General features: G+C 47.3%; 1 protein-coding gene across 1 annotated transcript in view; it reads left to right on the top strand.

The window, feature by feature from the left end:
- Positions 1–21,321, top strand: part of ANO4 (anoctamin 4) — a 289,216-nt gene that overhangs the window by 170,254 nt on the left and 97,641 nt on the right. The window contains exon 7 of the mRNA XM_036251806.1: positions 7,740–7,871. Within this exon, the coding sequence (XP_036107699.1) occupies positions 7,740–7,871 (132 nt within the window). The remainder of the gene's footprint in view (positions 1–7,739; positions 7,872–21,321) is intronic.

Raw genomic sequence — 21,321 nt, 5'->3', positions numbered from 1 at the left:
GAGGTACAAGAGTGGAACTCCAGAAAAGATGCAGGCATGGTAAGAAAGATGATGATTTTCCTCTTTAATAATTCTGTATCATAACTCACAGTAGGTCTTTGAGGTGTTCATGTCCTGAGGGCCTTTGGAGCTGATGGCAAACAGTTGCAGCTGGAGGTGAAGCTAGAGAGTACCGTGTGGGTGTCCAGGCATAAATGTAATGACTGCAGCCCGGGAAGTGGGTGGGATTGCCCCACGCTGGATGTAGAGAGAGAAGAGAAGAGGGCCAGTGGCCGTTCCTCGGAAAATCTGCATTAAGGAGACAGAAAGGAATGGGAAGAGGATGAAAAGGAGCAATTGGAGAAATAGGAGGAGAGCCGAGGGAGGGCAGTGTCAAAGGCACCAGGAATGAGGCCTCGTAAGAAGGGCTGTTCTTTAGCTGTTGTTGAAGGATAAGAGCTGAGAATCTGGTTTTTGGTTACCATGGTAACCGCCCTGCTAGCAGTCTCCATGGAGTGATTGATGGTTCTGGAGTTTTAGTGTGCACCGGGATCACCTGCAGGGTTTTTTTTGGTACTCAGATCGCTGGGCTCATTCCCAGGGTTTCTGAGGTGAGGCTCAATAATATGCTTCTCTGTTGAGATCCCAAGTGATGCTGATGTTGCTGGGATGACATTGGTATGCTGATGCCCCCCACCCCCGAATGGAGGGTAATGGGAACTGAGTTACAGCTGGTGGGGAGTGGGCATGGACCTGAGGATTTAGAGGTGTTGAGGGGTCACTGCTACCTTGTTGAGTTCTGTGGCAGAGGGAAGGAGAAGGGGGATGGGATTTAGAGCAGGAGCCGAGAGGAGAGAAGCTGAGGAGACTTGTCCAGTCATGTGTGTAGGGGGTCAGCTTTGAGTGACTCAGAGCTTGGAAACACCCTGTTTCTAGAACTGGAAGAGCAACTTCCTAAACACTAATCTCTGGCCGGAAAGAGTCAATCTCCTCCAAGTCTGTAAGTCACACTCATCGGCGGATGTAGGCGTTAGGAGGCACGAGAAGATTCTGGAAAGAAGAATACCTCACTATGGTGGAATGACACTTTGATTCAGAATGGCTTCCTAGGATAGATTTCATTGCTTACCACGCAGAGCTAAGTTTTGACTATTACTGGGGTGGTGTGACCTTGTGAAGCCCAATGTCTGGTGTAAATTTTAGAATGCAGTTTGTCAGCAATGTTTGTGTGTACTTGAAGTCTTCCTTTGACCCCAGAACAGGCTGATTTGGATGATGAAGAGTGTCTGTCTCTTTGTAGTCGGGCCTGATGGGACAAACCAAAAGACACATGTACAATGTATTGTTCTGGTGCTACACCTGTAAAACAACATAGATTTCTGATAGTCTCAAGTTCCCATGGCATACCAAAGATGGGTATTTAATTTAGCTTTTAGTATCATCCATGTAAATATTTCATTTTATTAATTCATGAAAGGATCTCTGAAATAAACCTGTCTCTTTTAAGGATAAATGATATTCTTAGAATGATATAATATAAATGATATAAACTTTATTATATATATATAAAGTTTCTGAGCAGGCAGAGAAGTAAAGTATCTTTTCAAAACTATCTTTATTTGAAAAAGTTTCCTGACTCCTATAAAGATACTCACAAAGTTCAGACATGTATTTTTGAAGTAACTACTCTTTTTATCCATATACTTGGTCTATTAGATGCTGCTTTGACTTATCTTTGGGCAGACTCAACAGGCATTGTAAGTCTTATAAGTTACCTATCCAACAAAGAAAGAGAATTTGTCATCTCTCTTCTGCCTTTTTTTTTTTTTTTTTTTCCTTCACGGAAGAGTACAAATGTAGTCTGTAGAAGCTGTGATTACGGAGGAACAGATCTGACTACTGTGGGTGGCCTGCAGTTGAAGTCTCATTGCTACTCATCCCTGCCCCCTCCGCTCCCCCTGCACATCCTGCCTGAGGTTACCCTGTGCACCTCTTGACAGAATGAGTGCTGGCCCCACTGCCTTAGACATTCAGCACAGTTGTAATCGTATCAGCTTCGTATGTGGGCAAAATGACAAAATGGCTTGTCTATTTCTATCCCCGTTTTAAAAAATTAATACACGTAAATGTTCCAAAGCCTTTGGACTCGCCTGTAAGGCATTTAGGTTGTGCCCCAATTAGCAGTCTTGTGACCGACAAAGGATCGTATCAGCTTCCAAAGATCCCTAAGTTCTATCCGAGGGAGAACGGTCCGTGCAGGGGACTTGGCTTTCAGAAGAGGAAAAAGAAACCCAAGCCTGCTGGTGTCTGTTTCCAGTCCAGGAGACTTCAGTGGCTGCAGTGCAGGGCTGTGTGGGGGACCTTCATTAAAAAAGAGAGAGCAGAAAGAACTCATCTGTGTGTTCCCTGGAGGCAGATCATCCCCGAAAACATAACCTAACTGTTTGAAATGTGATGCTATTATTATAATATTCTGGTCTGGAGAAAAGCAGGTGTCCCTGAATAGCCTGTTTCATTTCATTCAACCTAATTAAGTTGTCATTAGTACAAACTTCCTCCTGGGTGGTTAGCGGCTCAAGGGAACGGCCTTTGTCTTCTGCTTCTCCGGGTCCACCCAGGCTGCAGCCCTACACACAGCAGGTGACTTGGAAAGGCCCACTGAGAGCTTAGCTGGAGGTAATGAACGCCTTAGCATGTGGCCTTGTCTTCAGTCATCACGCTCCTAAGGTTAGTCGGATTGTCTCCCCTTTGCAGCTGAGGGAACCGAGGGCCAAGGAGGATTCAGCAGAACCTTCCCAAGGCACACCTCGGGAAGGCACAGCAGGGGGCAGGTCCATGCCCACGTGCATGCCCTGTGCTGCCAGCTCTTTCCAGCTACCCAGAACCTCACCTGCCACGAACCAGCATTTGAGGGGAACTCTAACTTATCACAACTTTCTATCAAAGCTCGCACCTTCTCGTTCGGATGTTAACTTGACAAGTGAGGGCCAGCCATGCCCAAGTACATGATCCATCTTTTCTGTATTGATTTCCCTGTGTCATCTGGGAGAGGACTTTTGCTTGGTAAGTGGCAGAAATGGAGCAAAGTGACAGTGTACCCAGCCACATCAGTGCTAAATCAAGCCATTTTCTCTTTTCTTTTCCCTATTAGTGGAGACTTTATTAAGTAAGCCCCACTCCTATACCGAAGAGGCAAATCGAGATGCTCCCTGGTTGGTTGGGTTCTGTGTTTTTACCTAAGTGAATATCAGGACTGCCTGTTTAGGGACATTTATTAGGTGCAGAATGAAAGAACAGACCTCAATATACAAGTGAGGATCCTAGCTCTAGAATTCCCCTGGAGAACTCTACATAAACGTTCATTGTCATCATTGTCTTCGTGCTGGATATGACCACTTAATCGAGCATTTTGTACATCCCAGGCATTTTGCAAGCACCTGATGCTCATTGTCTGTGCCATCCTCACCACCGCCTTCTACAGCAGGGATGTCAGCTCAGAGAGGGTTAGTGAGCTGCCCAGAGTGGCTCTCACCACTGGCCAGCTCTGCAACTAGGATGTGAGCCTGCTTCTGGCTGCTGCCAAAGTCTTATGCAAGGTATCCATTCTGCATTGTGAAAAGGAAAGCTCCTTATTAACTTACGTTTGTTTGGAATGATGTGGCCAAGATATTATTGCCTAAGTCACAACCAATATGTAGTATCTCAGAAGCGTCCGATGGATCATTTAGAGATGAGGATACTGAGGCTCGGTGAGGCGAAGAGTCTCGTCGCAGGCCACGCTGAGGTACAGTGGCAGAACCGGGAACCTAACCTGAGTCTCACACTGTCCAGCCTGGCGGCTGTTGAACTTTGTTTCTTCTTTTCCTGGAAGAAGGAGACCCTCAGTGATGTCTGAGGACCAGAGTGTGTTTGTAGAACAATTGTCCTCCAGCCACAGAGAGACAGACCCTTGTTTCCAGAGCCACCTGCCTGGCAGGTGGGGGCAGCGTGTGGAGCGGCAGCCGTAGCACTGGGGGCCTGGCAAGCCGTGGCCAGGTGGCAAGGGGAAGGTCGCACCAAGGTGATTGTCAGGAGTGTGTTGGTTTCCTGTTGCTGTAGTAACACATTCCTGCAAACTTAGCTGCATGGAACAACACAAAGTTATTATCTCACAATTCTGCAAGTCAGAATTCCAGGGAATTGGGGTTTCACCGGTTTCTCTTCCCAAGGCTGAAGTCAAGGTGTTGGTCAGCCTGGGGAAGAATTCATTCCAGACTCACTGAGGTGCTTGCACAATGCAGCTCTGTGCACGTGTAGGATCTGTGTCTTTATAGCTGGTGGACAAAGGTCATTCTCAGCTTCCACCTGCCTGCCCTCCTGGCCTCATCATCTGCAAAGCCAGCAAAGGGCGGTGGAGTTCTTTTCACACTTTGAATCTCTCTGACCTTTCCTTCTGCCTCATCTCCTCTGTCTCTAGCTGGAGAAAGTCCTTTGCTTTTAAAGGGCTCGTGTGGTTCAGTTCGGTTTCCCTGAGTAATCCAGACGTTCTCCCTACTTTTTGGTCCGTAACCTCACTTCCATCTGCAAAGCCCTCTTTGCTCCATCACACAGCGTATTCACAGGTTCTGAGGGTTGGGGTGCACACACCTATGGGGTTCATTCTGCCAACCGGAAAAGAACACACGCTGCTGACCACGTTTGGTGGTTCGTTTCTGTCCTCGTGAAGAGCGCACAGCGTGGACCAGCGTGTGTGATGGAACCTGGACGGTCCGTGCCGGGCCTCCTGCTTCTGCTCTGGCTGCCCCAGCAGGGCCAACCCACAGCCCATCCGCGGTCCGGGTCTCAGGGCCTTAATCTTAAGATACCTGTCAAAGATCTTTCTTCTGGGACAGTGTTTCAAAAGCCCATTTCTTCTGCTTTCCGTCACTTTGACGTCAGCCTCCATGGTCCTCAAGTTGTTGTTAAGAACCCTGTTGTCTCCCTGGGGCTTCTCCAGAGCATTTCTCGCACACCCTCTTTTATGAACCTACCAGCCCTGGGAGGCCATGAAGATGGTACTGATGCCAATGCAGGTCCTGCTTACAACCCTTGACCAGTGAGGCTCAGAACAGTGAGTGGTTTGTGGGCGTTCACACGGCTGATGAGCAACAGAGCCGGGGGTTAGACATCCCCGTTCCGAGTCCCACCTTCTTCCCTCCACACCAGTTTCCTCTTCCTCCCTTTTCACTTCACTGCGCTCCTCATTTTCCAATGAACCCATCACTTCCATTACCCTGATCGACTCTCTTCAATCCCCACATTTCATTTCAGTTGTGGGCTGCAAGCCGGTTGCTGAAAGCTGCCATTTCATCCCCATCGAGCATTTATGCCCAATTTTTCACAGCTTTATTTGGTTTATCCATGCTAAGTACTGTACCCAGCTGGATTTAATTTGTGGTGATTGCACCCAGAGCCCAGATTCTGTGAGAATGTGAATTTTGCACAGCGTGATCCGATCAGTGCTGCAGACTAGAGATGTGTGGGAGGTAAAAGCTCTGTTATGACTAACTCTTAGCCAATGTCCTCTTTCCCTTTTTTATTACGGTAAAATTGCTGTATAACCAATTAGTTTCAGGTGCACAACATTGTAACTTTATATTTGTGTGCATTACAAAGCGATCGGCACCGTAAGACTGGTTACCATCCATCACCATATACTGTGTCCTCTTTCTTGAATGCGTTTTAAGGCAATCAGAAGAAACAAGCCGAGGGCCATGGGGAAAGCCACCAGCTTAGCCGAGGAAGTCTAATTTATGATTCCGTTTAAGGACTTAATCATTGAACTTGGACAAGTGATAGATGCTGGTGAAGCACAATTAACTCTGAATTGAAAAGAGAAAAGACAACAGTGCAAAGAGGCAGGCTGGTTGCTCAAATTCTTATTTTTTTAAAAAAAGAAAAGATGGTAATAATAGCCGTTGCTTATTGCACTCCAGACACTGTACTGGAGACTTTATGTACCTACCAGTCAATCGTCACAACCCTGTGAATGAAGTATCGTTATCGTGCCCATTTTACAGATCAGGAAATTGAGGCACAGCAAAGTGAAACACCTTGCCCAAGGTCACACCGCTGATATGTACAGAGTCGGGATTTGAACTAGGCACTCCGGCCCCGTGTTCTCAGTCAGACGGCCTCTCTGAAGCTCACCATAGCACTGTAATTTAAATATCTTTGAAGAGATCATGAGGGGATGGGGACCAGGAGGATGGAGGAGATTGGAACTTTTTTCCTCTTGGATGCTTTCGGCCTCTCCAATGTACTATTCTTTTCTGACTACACAGCCCTGGGTAGAGTCCTGGCTCCTGTGTGGGTGTGTGGTGTGGACAGGCCCTCTTGGGAGAGGAGGGGCCTGGAGAAGCTGGGGGATTCTTCCCAGTTTGAACTTTCAGGGGGTCTGAAAAAGGACAGGCGCCCCCAAGCAGAGCAGAGGTCAGGTGAGGCTGGAACAATGCTGAGAATAAAAGAGGTAGTTAAAAAAAAAAGTTTGCTATTATTTTTCATTTTGGAGTTGATTAGTAATATAAAAAAATGATTTCAGCTGAGCGTTTTACTGAAAAGGATAAATTGCCATGTAAATTGTTTTTTTTTTTTTTTTAATTGGAAAACACTGAGCATGCCCGGATTCCATGTGTTTTCAGTGAATAGACTTAGAAGGTATTCGATATTTTCCTCTCCAGAGGGGCCTATTCCTTCTGTAGCCCTGAAGTGAAGATTTCTAATAGCAGCTACTTTGATGGGGTGATCCCTAGAATTAAGAGTTCAAATCTGCATTCTGGCCCTGGCTTTCTTTATTGTTTGGGTGTTCAGGGCTGAATAATCACCACCCCCACCCCGGGTCTCTCCTGTAACGTATCAAATGAGCATGGTACCTGCTCGGTCTACCTCACGGAGGTGCTTCGATATGTGCTCTTGGGGGGAATCACTCAGTGGTATGGATGCCCGAGGTAGCACCATCATTTTAAGGTCTGCTGTGGTTTCTGCTCCAGCCAGTGGGTGCTGTGAGTGATTGAGCATCTGGTCGCTTGGAAGCCAGATGTTTTCATCAGCAGAAGTCAGAGGGGATGGCAGGCAGCCAGGGGGAAACCAGGGCTTGAAAACCACCTTTAGGACACTTTCGCTTTTCTTGTGCTGACATCATGTGTGCGGAGGCCAGAATGATACATGTGTGTCGAGATGCCCCGGCAGCATGAGAACCATGGGGTCAATTTAAAAAGAGAGAAGTGGCAACTAGACAGCTGCTGTCTGCTGAGAGGGTCCGGGGACGTGGGGCAGGCAGGACGCAGATCACGACATCAGCTCTCTCACAGTCCACCACAGGGAGGGGCCCGCCACACCGGGCTCTTCCCTAACCGAGGGAAGATGAAGAATTTTCCAAGCACAGAATGAGTTTCCAGAACCTGCAGAATATAAGAAGTTAAGGTCTCTGCTGCTTTGCTTAAGGCACTGTGACCTTCCTTTCCAGAGCCTTCTGGTCTTGCCAGGGCTCCTGGGTCATTTAGTGGCGTCACACATGGCCGCGATCCCATAGGCAGCGGCCCTGAGGCCCCTTGGTGACATCGAAAGAACACAGGAGCGGTGGCTCCTTCTCCCCGGCTGTGAAATGGGGGGCGGGTGTGTGAGCGCCGTGAGTGCCTGCAGTGTGTGGGGTCACAGCCGGGGCTCTGTGGAGATGTCCCACCTGGGTTTTGGTGTAACACTGACCTTCTGCCCCCTCTGGTCTTGCCTTTCATGTACCACAGGATCGATAAACAGATAAGCAGGTTTCGGAGATGGTTACCTAAGAAGCCCATGAGGCTGGACAAGGAGACACTGCCAGACCTGGAGGAGAATGACTGCTACACTGCCCCTTTCAGCCAGCAAAGGATCCATCAGTGAGTGTGTCCTGGGAAAGCCCTCGTCTCCCGAACCACGGGCCGCTGTGAGAGAGCCTCTTCCTGCACGCCCTGGATTCCTTGGCACGTGCGAGGAACAGGGTAGTGCCCCCCCCCCCCGAGCGTCCTGTGAGTGTTCACGTCCCTTTCATATCAGTCAGGGTAAGCAAGCCGCTGTAACAAACAGTCCCCACATCTCAGCGGCTCAGTGCACTAGGACACGCATTCATGGGTGTGTTGGATGAACGACCTTCTGCGGGGCGATGCAGAGGCCCAGGCTCCTTCGGCCTTGTGGCTCTGCCATTCCTGCAGGCGCATCTGCACCCAGCCAGCAGCCAGGGAAGCTGGTCTACACCTTTCCCTGGTGAAAAGGGGGGTTGTTGATTTGTTTGTTTTAGATCTGAGTTCACGTCTCAGTTCCCCTTTCTTCAGCAACCGAGTTGCCCCAAGAAAAGCCGCATTGTCTCGCAGTCGGCATCCCGGCTCACCTGGCAGGCTGTCTCAGAACAATGAATTGTCTGTCGCTTTGGACATATAGGTGGTGGGAGGGAGAAACTGGCTATGTAATGGAGCCTTTGAGGAGTTGCAGAAGTCATAGAGAATTGACTGACACTTCTGAGATGACAGGAACTCCTAGCCAGATGGCAGGGTTGGCAGGAGAAGAAAAGAGCATGCCAAAGACGGTAAACAACTAGGCAAAATCAGCCTTTTAAAGGGGGGCTGAGTCAGGTCAGCCCAGCCTCTCTCTCAGCCAGACTTCAGGAATTCCTGCCTCTCCCTGCCCCAGCCATAGCAACAGCCTCAGTAAAAATGACACACCTGAGAGGAGGGACGAGATGGCAGATTTAAAAAAAAAACAGATTGCCAACTTTGAGAAAAAAATAAATCAAATGGCAGTTGACAAGTTGCAGGGATCACAAGTTGGGGGCACGTAGCAACAGAAAATCATTGGGAAGGTCTGTGGACTTCCAGAGAGCAAATGAGAGAAGAACAATAAAAAAAAAATAGATGTTCTGCATCAAAGTATTTAGTGTATAATGCAAGGGAAGCAGCTCAGGAAGCCTGTGAAATAACCCGACTCTGGATCCCCACAGGTCAGATTGATGCCAACCAGCCACATTATGTGAACACTTAAAAGGGTCATTGAAGAAGACATGAAACTCACAGCCTGAACTCAAAATTCTAGTTAAATCTTCCATGGGAAATAAGAGCTGAGAGGGACTTCCTGTTAACTCAGAGATCAGGATCTATGGTGTTTTCTTAAGCGAAAAAGACAGATGAAAGCTGACAAGTTCCTGCTTACTTTAAATCCTCGTTATGCCTGTGTTGTTCATCTTGAAGCTTCTTACACACGTGATTATTTGGTTTTAAATTCTTCCAGAGTAGGGTCTGATTCAAATCCAGATTTTCCCTTTGCTTCTCCCTGCCTGAGAGAGTGCCTAGCACAGTGCAGGTGGGTCTCCCGGAACAGTGCAGGAAGGATGGATGGATGGATGGATGGATGAATAGGTAGATGGATGAATGAATACATAATTAGGTGGATGGATGGATGGATGGATGGATGGATGGGTAGATGAATGGAAGGCTCAATGAATTATATAATGTGTACTCTTGTTTTACTTCAAAGACATATAGGTAACAGGTAAATGGAAGAGGAAAGTTTCCTGGTATTCATCTTTATGCTGGTTCTGTTTTCTGATGTTCTTGCTTTAGAACAAAGTTTCTCAGCAGGGTTCTCAAAGTCGGAAACACCTGGGCACCCATTAGGATCTCTGGGTATTAGAACCGGGAATCATATATTTAAAGGTGTTTTAAAATATATGATAAATGAAGATGATAGCCTGTGGGACAGGGGTATTCAGCCATCTCACATATATAAGAAACCTTTTTGGACATGTTTGGGTATTCACTGAATGACCGATTCATTCAACAGTTACGTCTGGTGTCTGCTTCTTGTCGGGCACTGTCTGAGTACAGAGGATATAATAAGGAGTACACAGTCTTGACCCCAGCATAGAAAGACAGAAGACCATTTCCAATCACTGTAAGCAGTGTAAAGGTGTGACTTAAAAGACAGCGATCCAGTCTTCAGATCTGTTGGGAGGTTGGGAAGAGACGAGGGCTGGTCACAAGAAGAAAATGCTTGAGATGGATCTTGAAAGATAACACTTGTCCAGGTAGACAAGGGGAGAAACACATCTCAAGAAGAGGGAATAATGCATGCATCAAAGAACAAAGGCGGGAAGCAATGGAGTGTTTGAAGAACCACAAGCAGCTTTCTGTGGATGGAAATAGGGTGTGAGAACACTTGTGTTACTGTTTGAAGAAAGAGGGTGCTCAGTGGGAGAAGATGAGCTTTCCGGGCAGGAGAGCTAAGGGAAAAGCAGGAGGACGGCTGGACGAAGCCAACCTACAAACCAGACCTCAGTGGGACCCACGGGATCGTGTGGGCAGTTCCAACATGCAATTGGAAGATGAAAAACTCAACAAGGTCTAGAATGTTATGGCACTGGGGATTTCTTTCTCTTTGAAAATTGTCATGCCACGTGAACAACATTCTTTTTTTTATCCTCACCTGAGGATATGTTTTTATTGATATTAGAGAGAGAAATGTCGATCAGTGCCTCCCGTATGTTTCTTGACCAGGGATCAAACCCACAATCTGGGTATGTGCCTGACCAGGAACTGAACCAGCAACCTTTTGGTGCATGGGTGACACCCAACCAACTGAGCCTTGCCGGCCAGGGCAAGACCCTATACTCCGAAGCATGATGCTCTGACACGGGATTTTTCAGACCTAGTGCTGTTGACATTCTGAGCCGACCAGCTTTGTGTGGGAGCTGGCCATGCACTGTAGGATGGTTAGTAGCTTCCCTGTCCCCTAGCCATTCGATGCTAGTGGCAGCTCCCTCCCCACTTAGTTGTAAAAATCAAAAAGCTCCAGACATTGCCCGGTGTTCCCTGGTGGTGGGGGTGGAGTGGGCACAAAACTGCACCCCTGTTCCCCCTGGATAACCACTGCTCCACTGCCTTTTGTTACATGAATCCCTTCAGGCAGGACCACCTCCAGTCTCAGATAAGTTCAATTCTAGTCAAATCTGATGACTAAGACAGACAGGTCCATTTAAAACTTAATTTATTCCTCATCACCTCATTGCCTGTGAATGTTGGCCAGTGCCACTCGCTTCATTCTTAGAATGGCATTAGCAGGTAACACCCTTGAGACAGTGACTTTCTAAGGTCAATACTCACAGCAGAGGGTTTGTGCTGGCGGAGAAAAGGAAACGTGGGAAAGGATCGTGGTTTTTATCATAGGTACGCAGAGTTTTCTTTCATGAAGTTGATGAAATCTAAATCGCCTTTCAGAAGACTGTTCATGGTAGATACAGACAGAAACATATCCCTTCCTATATTTTTATGTCTATCCGTGCCATTATTTTATTGTTAGTGAAAATCCATAAAAGGTGGGATAAGATTAAATGTTGACCGCTTCCTAATAGATGAATTCGACATTTGTGTTCGCTGTGGATTCCTGTGCTTCAGCTGGTGTTCATTTGCTCACAAGGTCCATTCCCACTGCTGTTCCGGGAGCCCGGGAGTCAGCGGGAAGGGAAAAGGCAGAGATGCCTGCCTCCCCGGAGCCGACGTTTCGGCTGGGGTCACTGGCGGGGAATTATAAATCAGTGCTTCTCAGTCAGGGAGGGATGTGGCAACGTCTTGAAATGTTCTGGGCTGTCACATCGGTAGTACTGTGGCAAACATTTCCGTCTACGTCCACTGGAAGGCACGTTAGGAGGTGATGAATGCTGTGGAGGAAGAGGGATGAGGAGTGGGGGAGGGGAGGGGAGATGCTGGCACCCGGGGGGGGGGCACCCAGAGTGCACTTTTTAAAAACTATCTCTATGCTTCGAGTTAGGCCTCAAATAGGAGGTGTGACTGCAGAAAGACCGGAAGGGGTGAGAGAGGGAGGGCGAGCGTGCCAGGGAGGGGACAGCCAGAGCGAGGCCCTAATCTGCAAGCACCTCAGGGTGTGTTTGGGGAAAAGAAGGTCTCTTGTGGGTGGAGCAGAAAAGAGACAAGATGGGCAGTAGCAACGAGTTAGAGAGGCAGTGGGGAGGCCAGTGATGCAGTCTCGTGGGCCACGGTCAGGGCTTTGGTTTTTACAGAGCAGTGATGTGGGTCTAACTGAAGTTCTTTTTTTCCTCACTTTTGTTGTATTCAATGTATTGGGGTGACACTGGTTAATAAGATTATATAGGTTTCAAGTGTGATGCATGAGCTGTAGATTACATTGGGTGCCCACCAACCAAAGTCAAAGCTTCTTCCATCACCATATGCTTGACCCCGTTTACCCTTTACTATCCCCCCAACCCCTTCCATCTGGTGACACAATACTGTTGTCTGCGTCGATGAGCTTTTGTTTGTTTTTCTTGTTTGTTCGTGTGTTGCTTTCGTGGATGGATCTTGAGACTATTGTGCTAAGTGAAATAAGTCAGATAGGAAAAGTTAAGACCCATATGATTTCACTCATATATGGGATATATAAAACACTCACTGAGCTTTTGAAAAGTACTATTCTAACTGCTCTGTTTACAACAGATTGTACAGAGCAAAGGTAGAAGCAGGGACCAGTTAGGAGGCAATTGCTGTCATCCAAGTGAGAGATGACATATTTATAGGTGCAGTTTGGTTTCTAGCTTTTCGAAGTCTATAATGAAGATATATACCACATATAACTCAGCATAACTCATGTAGAACTCTTGGCAAAGCTTGGTTGTACACAAAATATTGCTACGTAGGTCCTGTGCATACACGAGGTGGACGTTATGAAAAGACTCCTTCAAATGAAATTTGCTCACATGACTTTCTCCCCCTACTAGACTGAGCCACTGAGGACGGGAACTGTGTGTCTGGCATCGAGTGGCCCTGGAGAATGGCTGTAAGATCTAGCAGAGGACAGCAGAGTTGGCACTATGGCCACTGCTGAAGGATAGAGCCTGCTCTGGTTCCTAAACACAGAACATTCAGTTGAAAAATGGAGTCAGCTGGACAGTCAATTGTGGTCTCCACATTCAAGCTGAATTTATCCCTGACTTGGTGATTTATTTTTGGTCTCAGTTCTGCTGATAGACCATCTTCCCTGTCCAGTTTTATGGCTGTTAAATTTGTTACTGGGAGTAATGCTTGACTCCTACATGTGTCAGGTGCATATATAAAATAGGCAGTATAAAAAGACCACTTGAACCTGGCTGGTGTGGCTCAGTGGTTGAGCATTGGCCCATGCACCAAGAGGTCGCCGGTTCGATTCCCAGTCAGGACACATGCCCAGGTTGTGGGCCCAATCCCCAGTGGGGGGCATGCTGGATTTTTCATCGATGTTTCTATCTCACTTTTCCTCTCCCTTCCTCTCTCTCTAAAATCAATAAAGAAAAAAAAAATTTTTGTAAATGGGCAGTATAAAAAGACCACTTGACCAGAAATTTGCTTACATTCCCTTTTTCTCCCTTCTAGAATGTGAGCTAGGGAATAGTTTTAAAAGTCTAGGGAATAACAAAACAACACAGCTCATAGTGCCCAGGAAGCAGTAACGATGGAAATCTTGGTGCTGGGCCCATGAGGGCTGGTAAGGATGGGAGCAAGTTGCTGCTGGGCCAACAGGTAGGAGATTCTCTGTCACCTCCCTTTGATTGCCTTCTTATCATTTGACCTTCCCGTCAACTGAATAAGCTGGCGGACCACGGCAGTGAGGTGTAGAAATAGTGATTGGTCACCCTGGCCGGTTTGGCTCAGCTGTTAAAGCGTCGGCCTGCGGTCCAGAGAGACCCGGGTTCCGTTCCTGCTAAGGGCATGTACTTCGGTTGCAGTTTGTCCCCGGCCCTGGTTGGGGTTGTGCAGGAGGCAGCCACTCAATGTGTTCCTTTCACATCGATGTTTCTTTCTCTCTCTCTCTCTCTCTTTCTCTCTCTCCCTCCAATTCTATGTGAACAAAAATGGAAAAATGTCCTCGGGTGGGGATTAAAAAAAAAAAAGAAATAGTGATCACTCAAATGATGGTCCTTAAGTAGGAGTGACAGTTGCAGTGATAAAAGCAATAGTGACCACCATTTATAAATAAGCCCTGGATTCCAGAGTTCTGCCATAGATGCATTACCACTCTGAGGGGTGGGTAAAAGGAGGAAGGTCAGAGAGGCTGAATGGGTTGCTCACAGTCACTCCATAGGAAGTGTGTTCTCTTCACGATCCTGCCACCTCACGCATGAGCAGAACCCAAGGACAGTTTTTCAGCGACATTATATGAGTGTGAGTTTGGGTGTAAATATATCTGAGTTTATTGGTAAAGCATTTCAGATGGGTTAGAGACAAAGAAAATAAAATGCTAAAATAGAAAATAAATATTCTGAACCAAGGAGAAGATCATTTAGAGTAGGCGTTCAAGTTCAGGGGAAAATGGACCCCGATTGGCAGGCCTCAGTGATCTATATACCTGCAAGGCTGATGACTCAGCTGACAAATTGGGCTGTAGGCCTAGTGGGCAGAGCAGAGGGAGAAACACAGTAAGTCACAAGGTTCTGAATGTCAGAGGAGAGGAAGGTCATTTCCCAGCGAAGCGGTGTTCTGTATTTTCCTAGCATTTGCAAGAAATGAAATCCTTACATGGAGAAGGGGCTCTGAATGAAGTAGTGGACAGTATGCTCAGCTGCCTTGTTAGAGTAAACACCGCACAGGGCTTTCCCGGGAGCTGTTTCCAGGGGTCCCTCAGCATGGCTCTGGGGAATGAATCAACTGCTCCTGGTCATGAAATGCTTCAGGAATTTAGGCATGTCTTCAGCAAAATACTGCAGCATTCCCTAAACTAATCTAATTGTAAATCTTTGTGGTTTTTTTTTTTTTAACTACATTCTATAAAATTTAAAGTTGAGAACCGATTAAAAAGAAAATAGCCTCACATTCCATTTGAATGTATATTGCTTGAGAAACAACAAGGCAAACCTGTGGGCGCGCGTGTTTCTGAAGTCACAATGCATGCTCTTAGTCGTTTTCTAGGGTATCAGCAGCCCTGGGGCTGCGTGCTGCTCACCAGCCACGACTGCATGGGGCCCTGAGATCGTACCCCGGAAAGCTCTCCTGCCTGAGCCAGCGACGAGAGGTTGTCAGTGTTGGGGTCCTCTTACGGAAGCATTGTAGATCCCGAAGGCTCCTCTTGAAACTCAAACAATTTCAGATCAGCTGGTGTGGCTCAGTGGTTGAGCATCGACCCATGCACCAAGAGGTCACTGGTTCGATTCCCAGTCAGGACACATGCCAGGTTGTGGGCCAGATCCCCAGTGGGGAGCATGTAAGAGGTGGCCAGTCAGTGTTCTCTCTCATCGATGTTTCTCTCTCTCTCCCTCTCACTTCCTCTCTCTCTAAAATCAATAAAGGAAAAAAAAATTTTTTTTAACTCCAACAATTTGAGAAGATATAGTATAACACAACAGTAAGGAGTTTATTGAAGGAATAATGATAGCTGATATTTATATGGTACTTCCTAGTTTCCAAGTACTTCCCAGTTACAAACTCATTTAGCCCTGTGAATAAGGTATTGTTATTACCTTAATTTTATGGAGGAGGGAACTGAGGCACAGAGACATTGAGCAACTTGCCCAAGGTCACACAGTTGGTAAGAGGCAGGCTTGGATTCTAAGGCCAGGCATTCTACCTCCAGTCTTATCCTCTTTACATTATCTACGGCTACTGTCACAAATTACCATGGATTTTATGGCTTAAAACCACGCAAATGCATTCTTACGTTCCGTAGGTTAGAAGTCGAACGGGGGTCCCACTGGGCTAAGGTCAGGGGGTGGCATGGCTGCGTTCTTCCCAGAGGCTCTGGGGAAGAACCCGGTCTTCACCTATGCCAGCGTCTAGAGGCTGGCACGTTCCTTAGCTGGCCGCTCCTTCCTTCATCTCCGAAGCCAGAAATGGCGCTGAGTCCCCCTCCTGTCACACCACCGCACCCTGACCTTACTCTGTCACCACATCTTCCTGGCTCTTCTGCCTTCCTCTTCCATTTTTAGGGACACTTTTTATTACATTGGAAACTGGATAGTCCAGGACAATCGCCCTATTTTAAAGTCAGCTAATTAGCAGCCTTAATTCCATCTGCAGTATTAATTCCCCTTTGCCATGTAGCTTAACATAGTTCCAGGTTCTTGGGATTAGGATGGGGCCTTCCTTGGGGGGATGTTATTCTGCTTAGTACAGCTATTTAAATTTGCCAATCTGGAAAGTTCCAAGGGTCTCTCTAGGACAGAGGACACCTCAGTTTTAATGGGGGAAAAGAAAGCAGGAAGGAAGGGAGGGTTGTGGTAGTAAGATTTGGGGACATTAAATGAAATGACATGGATAAAATACTTAGTCCAGTACCTGGTCCATAGAAAGCACTTAGTAGTTAACAGTTATTATTATTATCATTATTATATTGCTGCTGCTGCTGATACTACTATGAGAATCCTTGAGGAAATCTCTGGAAGTTGGCAGTCAGTGTATGAAGGGACAGTTTGAGGTGACAAGGACTGATTTTTGCAAAAGTAAATAACTGACCTGAACTGGAATAGCATTACTTCTATTATTTATTTTTTTATTTTAAATCCTCACCTGAGGATATTTTTCCATTTATTCTCAGGCAGAGTGGAAGAGAGGAAGGGAGGGAGGGAGGGAGAGAAAGAAACACTGAGGTGAGACAGACACATCTATTGGTTGCCTCCCGAACAACCCGGGCCAGGGCCAGGGACTGAACTGCAGCCGAGGTACGTGCCCTTGACCGAAATCAAACGCGAGACTCTCCGTCCATAGGCTAATGCTCTAACCACTGAGCAAACTGGCCAGGGCCAGGGTGAATTACTTTTAAACGAAATGTTTCTCAGTGTTTTAGATACATTATGGACTGAATGTTTGTGTCCCCCAAACCTAGATTCATATGTGGAAAACTGATGTCAAATTCAGAGGCGGGGCCTCTGGGACGGGATTAGGCCGTGAGGGTGGAGCCCTCCTTGAGGGGAATAGTGCCCTTAAAGAAGAGACCAGAGAGCTGGCTCCTCCTCTTTCCACCACGTGAGGACGCGATGGTAAGTCTGCACCCTGACGAAGGCCTTCACCAGCACTTGACCTCGCTGCCACCTGGTCTCAACCTCCTGGAAGTAAATTTCTGTTGCCGATAAGCCACCCGAGCTGACACAGGATCACCACGTCACATTTATGTATCGGCTACTTATGTGCATTTGTTTTCGGAACCCTTCAGCATGGGCGTTTGAAGATACCGGTTCTTCTAGCAATCTGCCTTTCACTGTACTTTATTTTCAGTCTTTGGCATTTTTGTTGTTGCTGTTGTTGGCATTGATCTGGAATCCTGAGGTCCCGTAGGCAGAGCGGCACGAGATGGATGCAGGAGGGTTAGCGTTCTTTTGGGACCCTGGGGTGGCAGCAGCCTCGGAGCGCTCTGTCACTGCACTCACTTCTTCGGCATCAGGGTCCTCAACATGCAGGGTATCCATACTGATCCACAGAGTCGAGGGAAACACAACTCTCTCCTGGAAGGTTTTCAGCTGAGATGAAAATAAAACAAGCCACGCAGCCTGAGACTTGTGCTTCTGGAAAGAACGTGACTTCTTTTGAGCACAACAGAATGTAACGACTTTAGTTTAAGGGACAAGGAGATCACCTAACCATGGGGGAAGAGCATACCTTTGGGTGTTGGGAGATCCAGTCGTTAGCTGTGTTCTCAGTGTTTGTGGGACCAACTTTGCGTACATCACTTAGAAATCTTACATTGCCACTTATCCGTCTGTAAATGAATATCGCTTTTATCAGCTCCCTCGCTCAACAAATACTTTTATTTATTTATTTATTTTTATTAATTTATTTTTGTTACAGATGTTTCTCTCCCCCCGCCCCCCTGCAGACACCTTTCTCCTCCACAAATACTTCTAATGTGTTATGTGCCAAGTCTCGCACTGGAGTAGAGAAATATATATGTCACTGTATGTTCACGTGTAGGTTTATGTATGTGCATATATATTTTTGTACTTAAATGTTTAATTCCAGCATGTAAATGTGATAGGAAAGAAACTATTTTACTCATCAGAGTGATAAAAGGCAATTGAAAGCACCTATGAGAAAAGGGAAGATTTGCCAGATTTAGGTACCACAAAGTAAGTGAGGGTTGACATAAAGGAGAAGTCGGGCCTGGGCCGCATCTGTGGGTGGGCTGCAGAGGACGTGATTACACTGCGTTCCATCAGCTGGAAGAACAGTGGTCAGAGCGCAAACGGGAGCTCAGAGGGCGAGGGAGCGGTAGCGCCCGTGGGTACCCTGTGCCACGCTCTGTGCTGCATGTCCTTCATCTGTCCTCTCAGCTGGCCCCGCAACATAATCCCATTACCCTTCTTCTACAGAAGGTGGAGCCCAGGCTCAGAGAAGTTAAACAGTGTACCCAGGGCCACGCAGTAACAAGCCGACTTCAGGGTTAGAACCCAAATCGGCCTGATTTCGAACGCATGCTCCTTCCTCGACAGCACCGCTGATGTTCATGGGGCACTCGCTGGACATCAGGCTGCTGTGAGACTGGAGGGTTGTTTCTGCACTTAGAGGCGGAGCAGTGGAACGGGAGGGAACGCGGTTACTGAGTCGGGCTGGCTCCTGACCCCATCCCAGCAGCTCCCTTACCACCGACAAGCTCATATTTCTCTTCAGTAGGGTTTGAGGATAAAAGACAGTAGATTTATCTGTTTAAATCACTTTGTTTGAATCTAAGGGAAGGGCTACTAACAATTATAGAGCCTGGGGCAAGTGTACAAATGAAGACTCTAGACCATATGTCTAAATAATTAAAAGTAATATATCATGTTAACAATTGCAGTGATAAAAACAATCATTTATAAATAAGTCCTGTACTCCAGAGTTACACTGTAGACGTATTGCAACTCTGAGGGTGTGGTCAGATATGATGAAGGTCAGAGAGACTGAATGGCTTGGTCAAGGTCACTCTAATTAATGAACAGGAGGAAAGTGTGCTTTCTCCACAATGCTGTCTTCTACCTGGACAAATACATCTGCATAATGACCTGAAAGTCCAATTCAGGATTCTCGGTGATCTGTTCCAAGGGTGGGTGTGGGGAATTTTGTTCCCCAACCCCCTCGGCCTGCCTGCTTCTCTTCCTACGCATAGCTCCCCACGGAGGGGCTCCAGGCTCAGGCCTGTGGACACCAGCCCATGCCCAGGTGCCGTCAGTGTCCCCTGCAAGCATCTTGGCTACTTGTCAGGCACAGAGGTGTCTTCAGGAAGACGGGCCTGGTGTACAGGTCCACAGAGACCCAAGTGGACCTGGGGCTTTTGAGGCGGGCTCTGAGGACGCACATCCCTTTGGCTTTGCTGACACCTCACCCTGGGGAGCAGTACAGCTGGGAGCCCACTGATGCGCCCTCTGCAGCCCATCAGGTTCTGATAACCCCAGCTCTTTCTTCTGTCCCCCAGCCCTAGGGGCAGGAGCTGCTGCACTTCTGCAGTCATTCTCTGTGGCCTCTGTGCTCCTTTGGGGACCTTTTAGTTCTCCAACAGCTCTATCACCAGTTCCCCATCCTAACCTCCCTGTTGAAACAACTGCGGTTTCCATTTTCCCAAATGGAGCCCGGGCGGTACAGGGAGTTAGAGCACACACGTTCTTAGGGGGAGGCCTTGTCGCTCTGAAATCACATACAACACAGGCAGCCATCTGCCTGTCCTGCTTGTTAGTCCGACAGGACTATCACCACAGTATAAAGATGGTTTCTGAATTTGAACTCGAGAATACTTTCAACCCCAAGTCTGATTTCTACCCTACATGGTTTTACTTTCTTCTGCCAAAGTCTTTGCTAACTTGTACAAAAACTTCCTTTCCGAACAATACAGAAGGTGTTTGAAACAAAACAAAATAGTACAAGACATCACCTGAACCATAGAAGAGTTCGCAGACCGTGTTATATAAATGTGACAGGGCAAAACCAGTGACAACGAGGCATTCCTGGGTAGATCGCATTGTCATCCCCAATATGCTGCTTTTCTTCGCGAGGAGTTTGTGTTCCAACCCGTTATTGTGGACTTGTGTCCCTGCTCCCTGAAGGAGAGCTACGGTTCCCCACCCCATCCCACACCTGGCCATGAGGCTTGTTTTGCTTAGTGAAATGTGACCAGAGTGATATATGCCCCATCTGAGCCAATGTGTGGCTCTACCATTACCTCCCCCTCTGCCATGTCAATGCATGTCTTGGGTATAAGTTGCTTCTTCAGCCAAGTTCCCTTAAGAAAGAGGACACGTGAAGCAGAGCCTCAGCTGACCCATAGCTAGTTGGTTATGTGAACGAGAAATATACCTTTGAGTACGCCACTGAGATCTGAGGGTCATTTGTTATTGCAGCAGAACCCAGCATAATCTGACTGGCACAGTCTCTAACCCAACAATGACAATTCTGTATTTCCTCTCCTGATTTCCCCTACCTCCCCCTCCCCCCAGTAGTCCACATAATAAATGATGGAGAGAGGGGTGAGGTTTTGGGAAGAGGAAAGAAAAACTGTGCAGGCTCGATGGAAGAGGACTGTTTTTGTCAGGGGAAGTAAGGGAGCATGTGAGCGAAGAAGAAAGGGTGATAAGCCGTGGCTGAAGATCATGTACTTGACTCCTCCGTGTGTCCTTTGGGGAACCTGAGTAAAGACTGGAGCACCCTTCTAATGAATTTTGGCTGTTGACTTCTGCTTTGTGCACTTGCCTGAGACATCAGAAGTTTCATACGGATGCTGGCATTTGAATTAGTTCCTGAGGGAAGAACATGCTGTCACCAGAGTGAGAGGAAAGAGAGCACCTTCAGAAGAGGGAACATTGGTCATGGGACAGTTTGTAGCCTCCATGGCCTGATTGTAGGACTGTCCAGCCCAGGAGGCTGGGGATCAGAGGAGGGGCCCCTGGAGCTGACTTCAGACCTCGGATGAGGAGATGCTGCCCTGCTGGTGCTGGTACCTCTGGGGTATGGGGCAATGCAATGAGTCCAGTTGGGGGTGTTGCTTTAAAAAAAAATAATAAAAGATGGAAATTGGAACCAACTGCCACTGTGAGGTTGAAGGATCACTGCTGGGGCGACATGGACAGGAGCAACAGGCAAAGGGGAAAAACCAAGTCCCTTCATGCTCTTTCTTCTTCTTTCAGTCTCCTGTAGTGCCCCCTGCTGGCTGAACATATCAAAGAGCCAGATGCAAAACAGAGTATTTAGTGGGTGGGGTTCCGGCTGCAGCGTCTTAGAGGAGAATATAGAAGAGGGAAGCTAAGAGATAACTTAATAAACAGTACACGCCCTCCGCCCTGGAATTTTACAATTCGAACTCTGATCCTTTGGTTAAAGTCATCAACATCTACAACTAAAATGTTCCTGGGAAAAATGAAGT

This window comes from Molossus molossus, unplaced genomic scaffold, assembly GCF_014108415.1.
Source record: "Molossus molossus isolate mMolMol1 unplaced genomic scaffold, mMolMol1.p scaffold_m16_p_10, whole genome shotgun sequence".
Lineage (NCBI taxonomy): Eukaryota > Metazoa > Chordata > Mammalia > Chiroptera > Molossidae > Molossus > Molossus molossus.
This window is presented reverse-complemented; position numbering and strand designations above follow the sequence as displayed.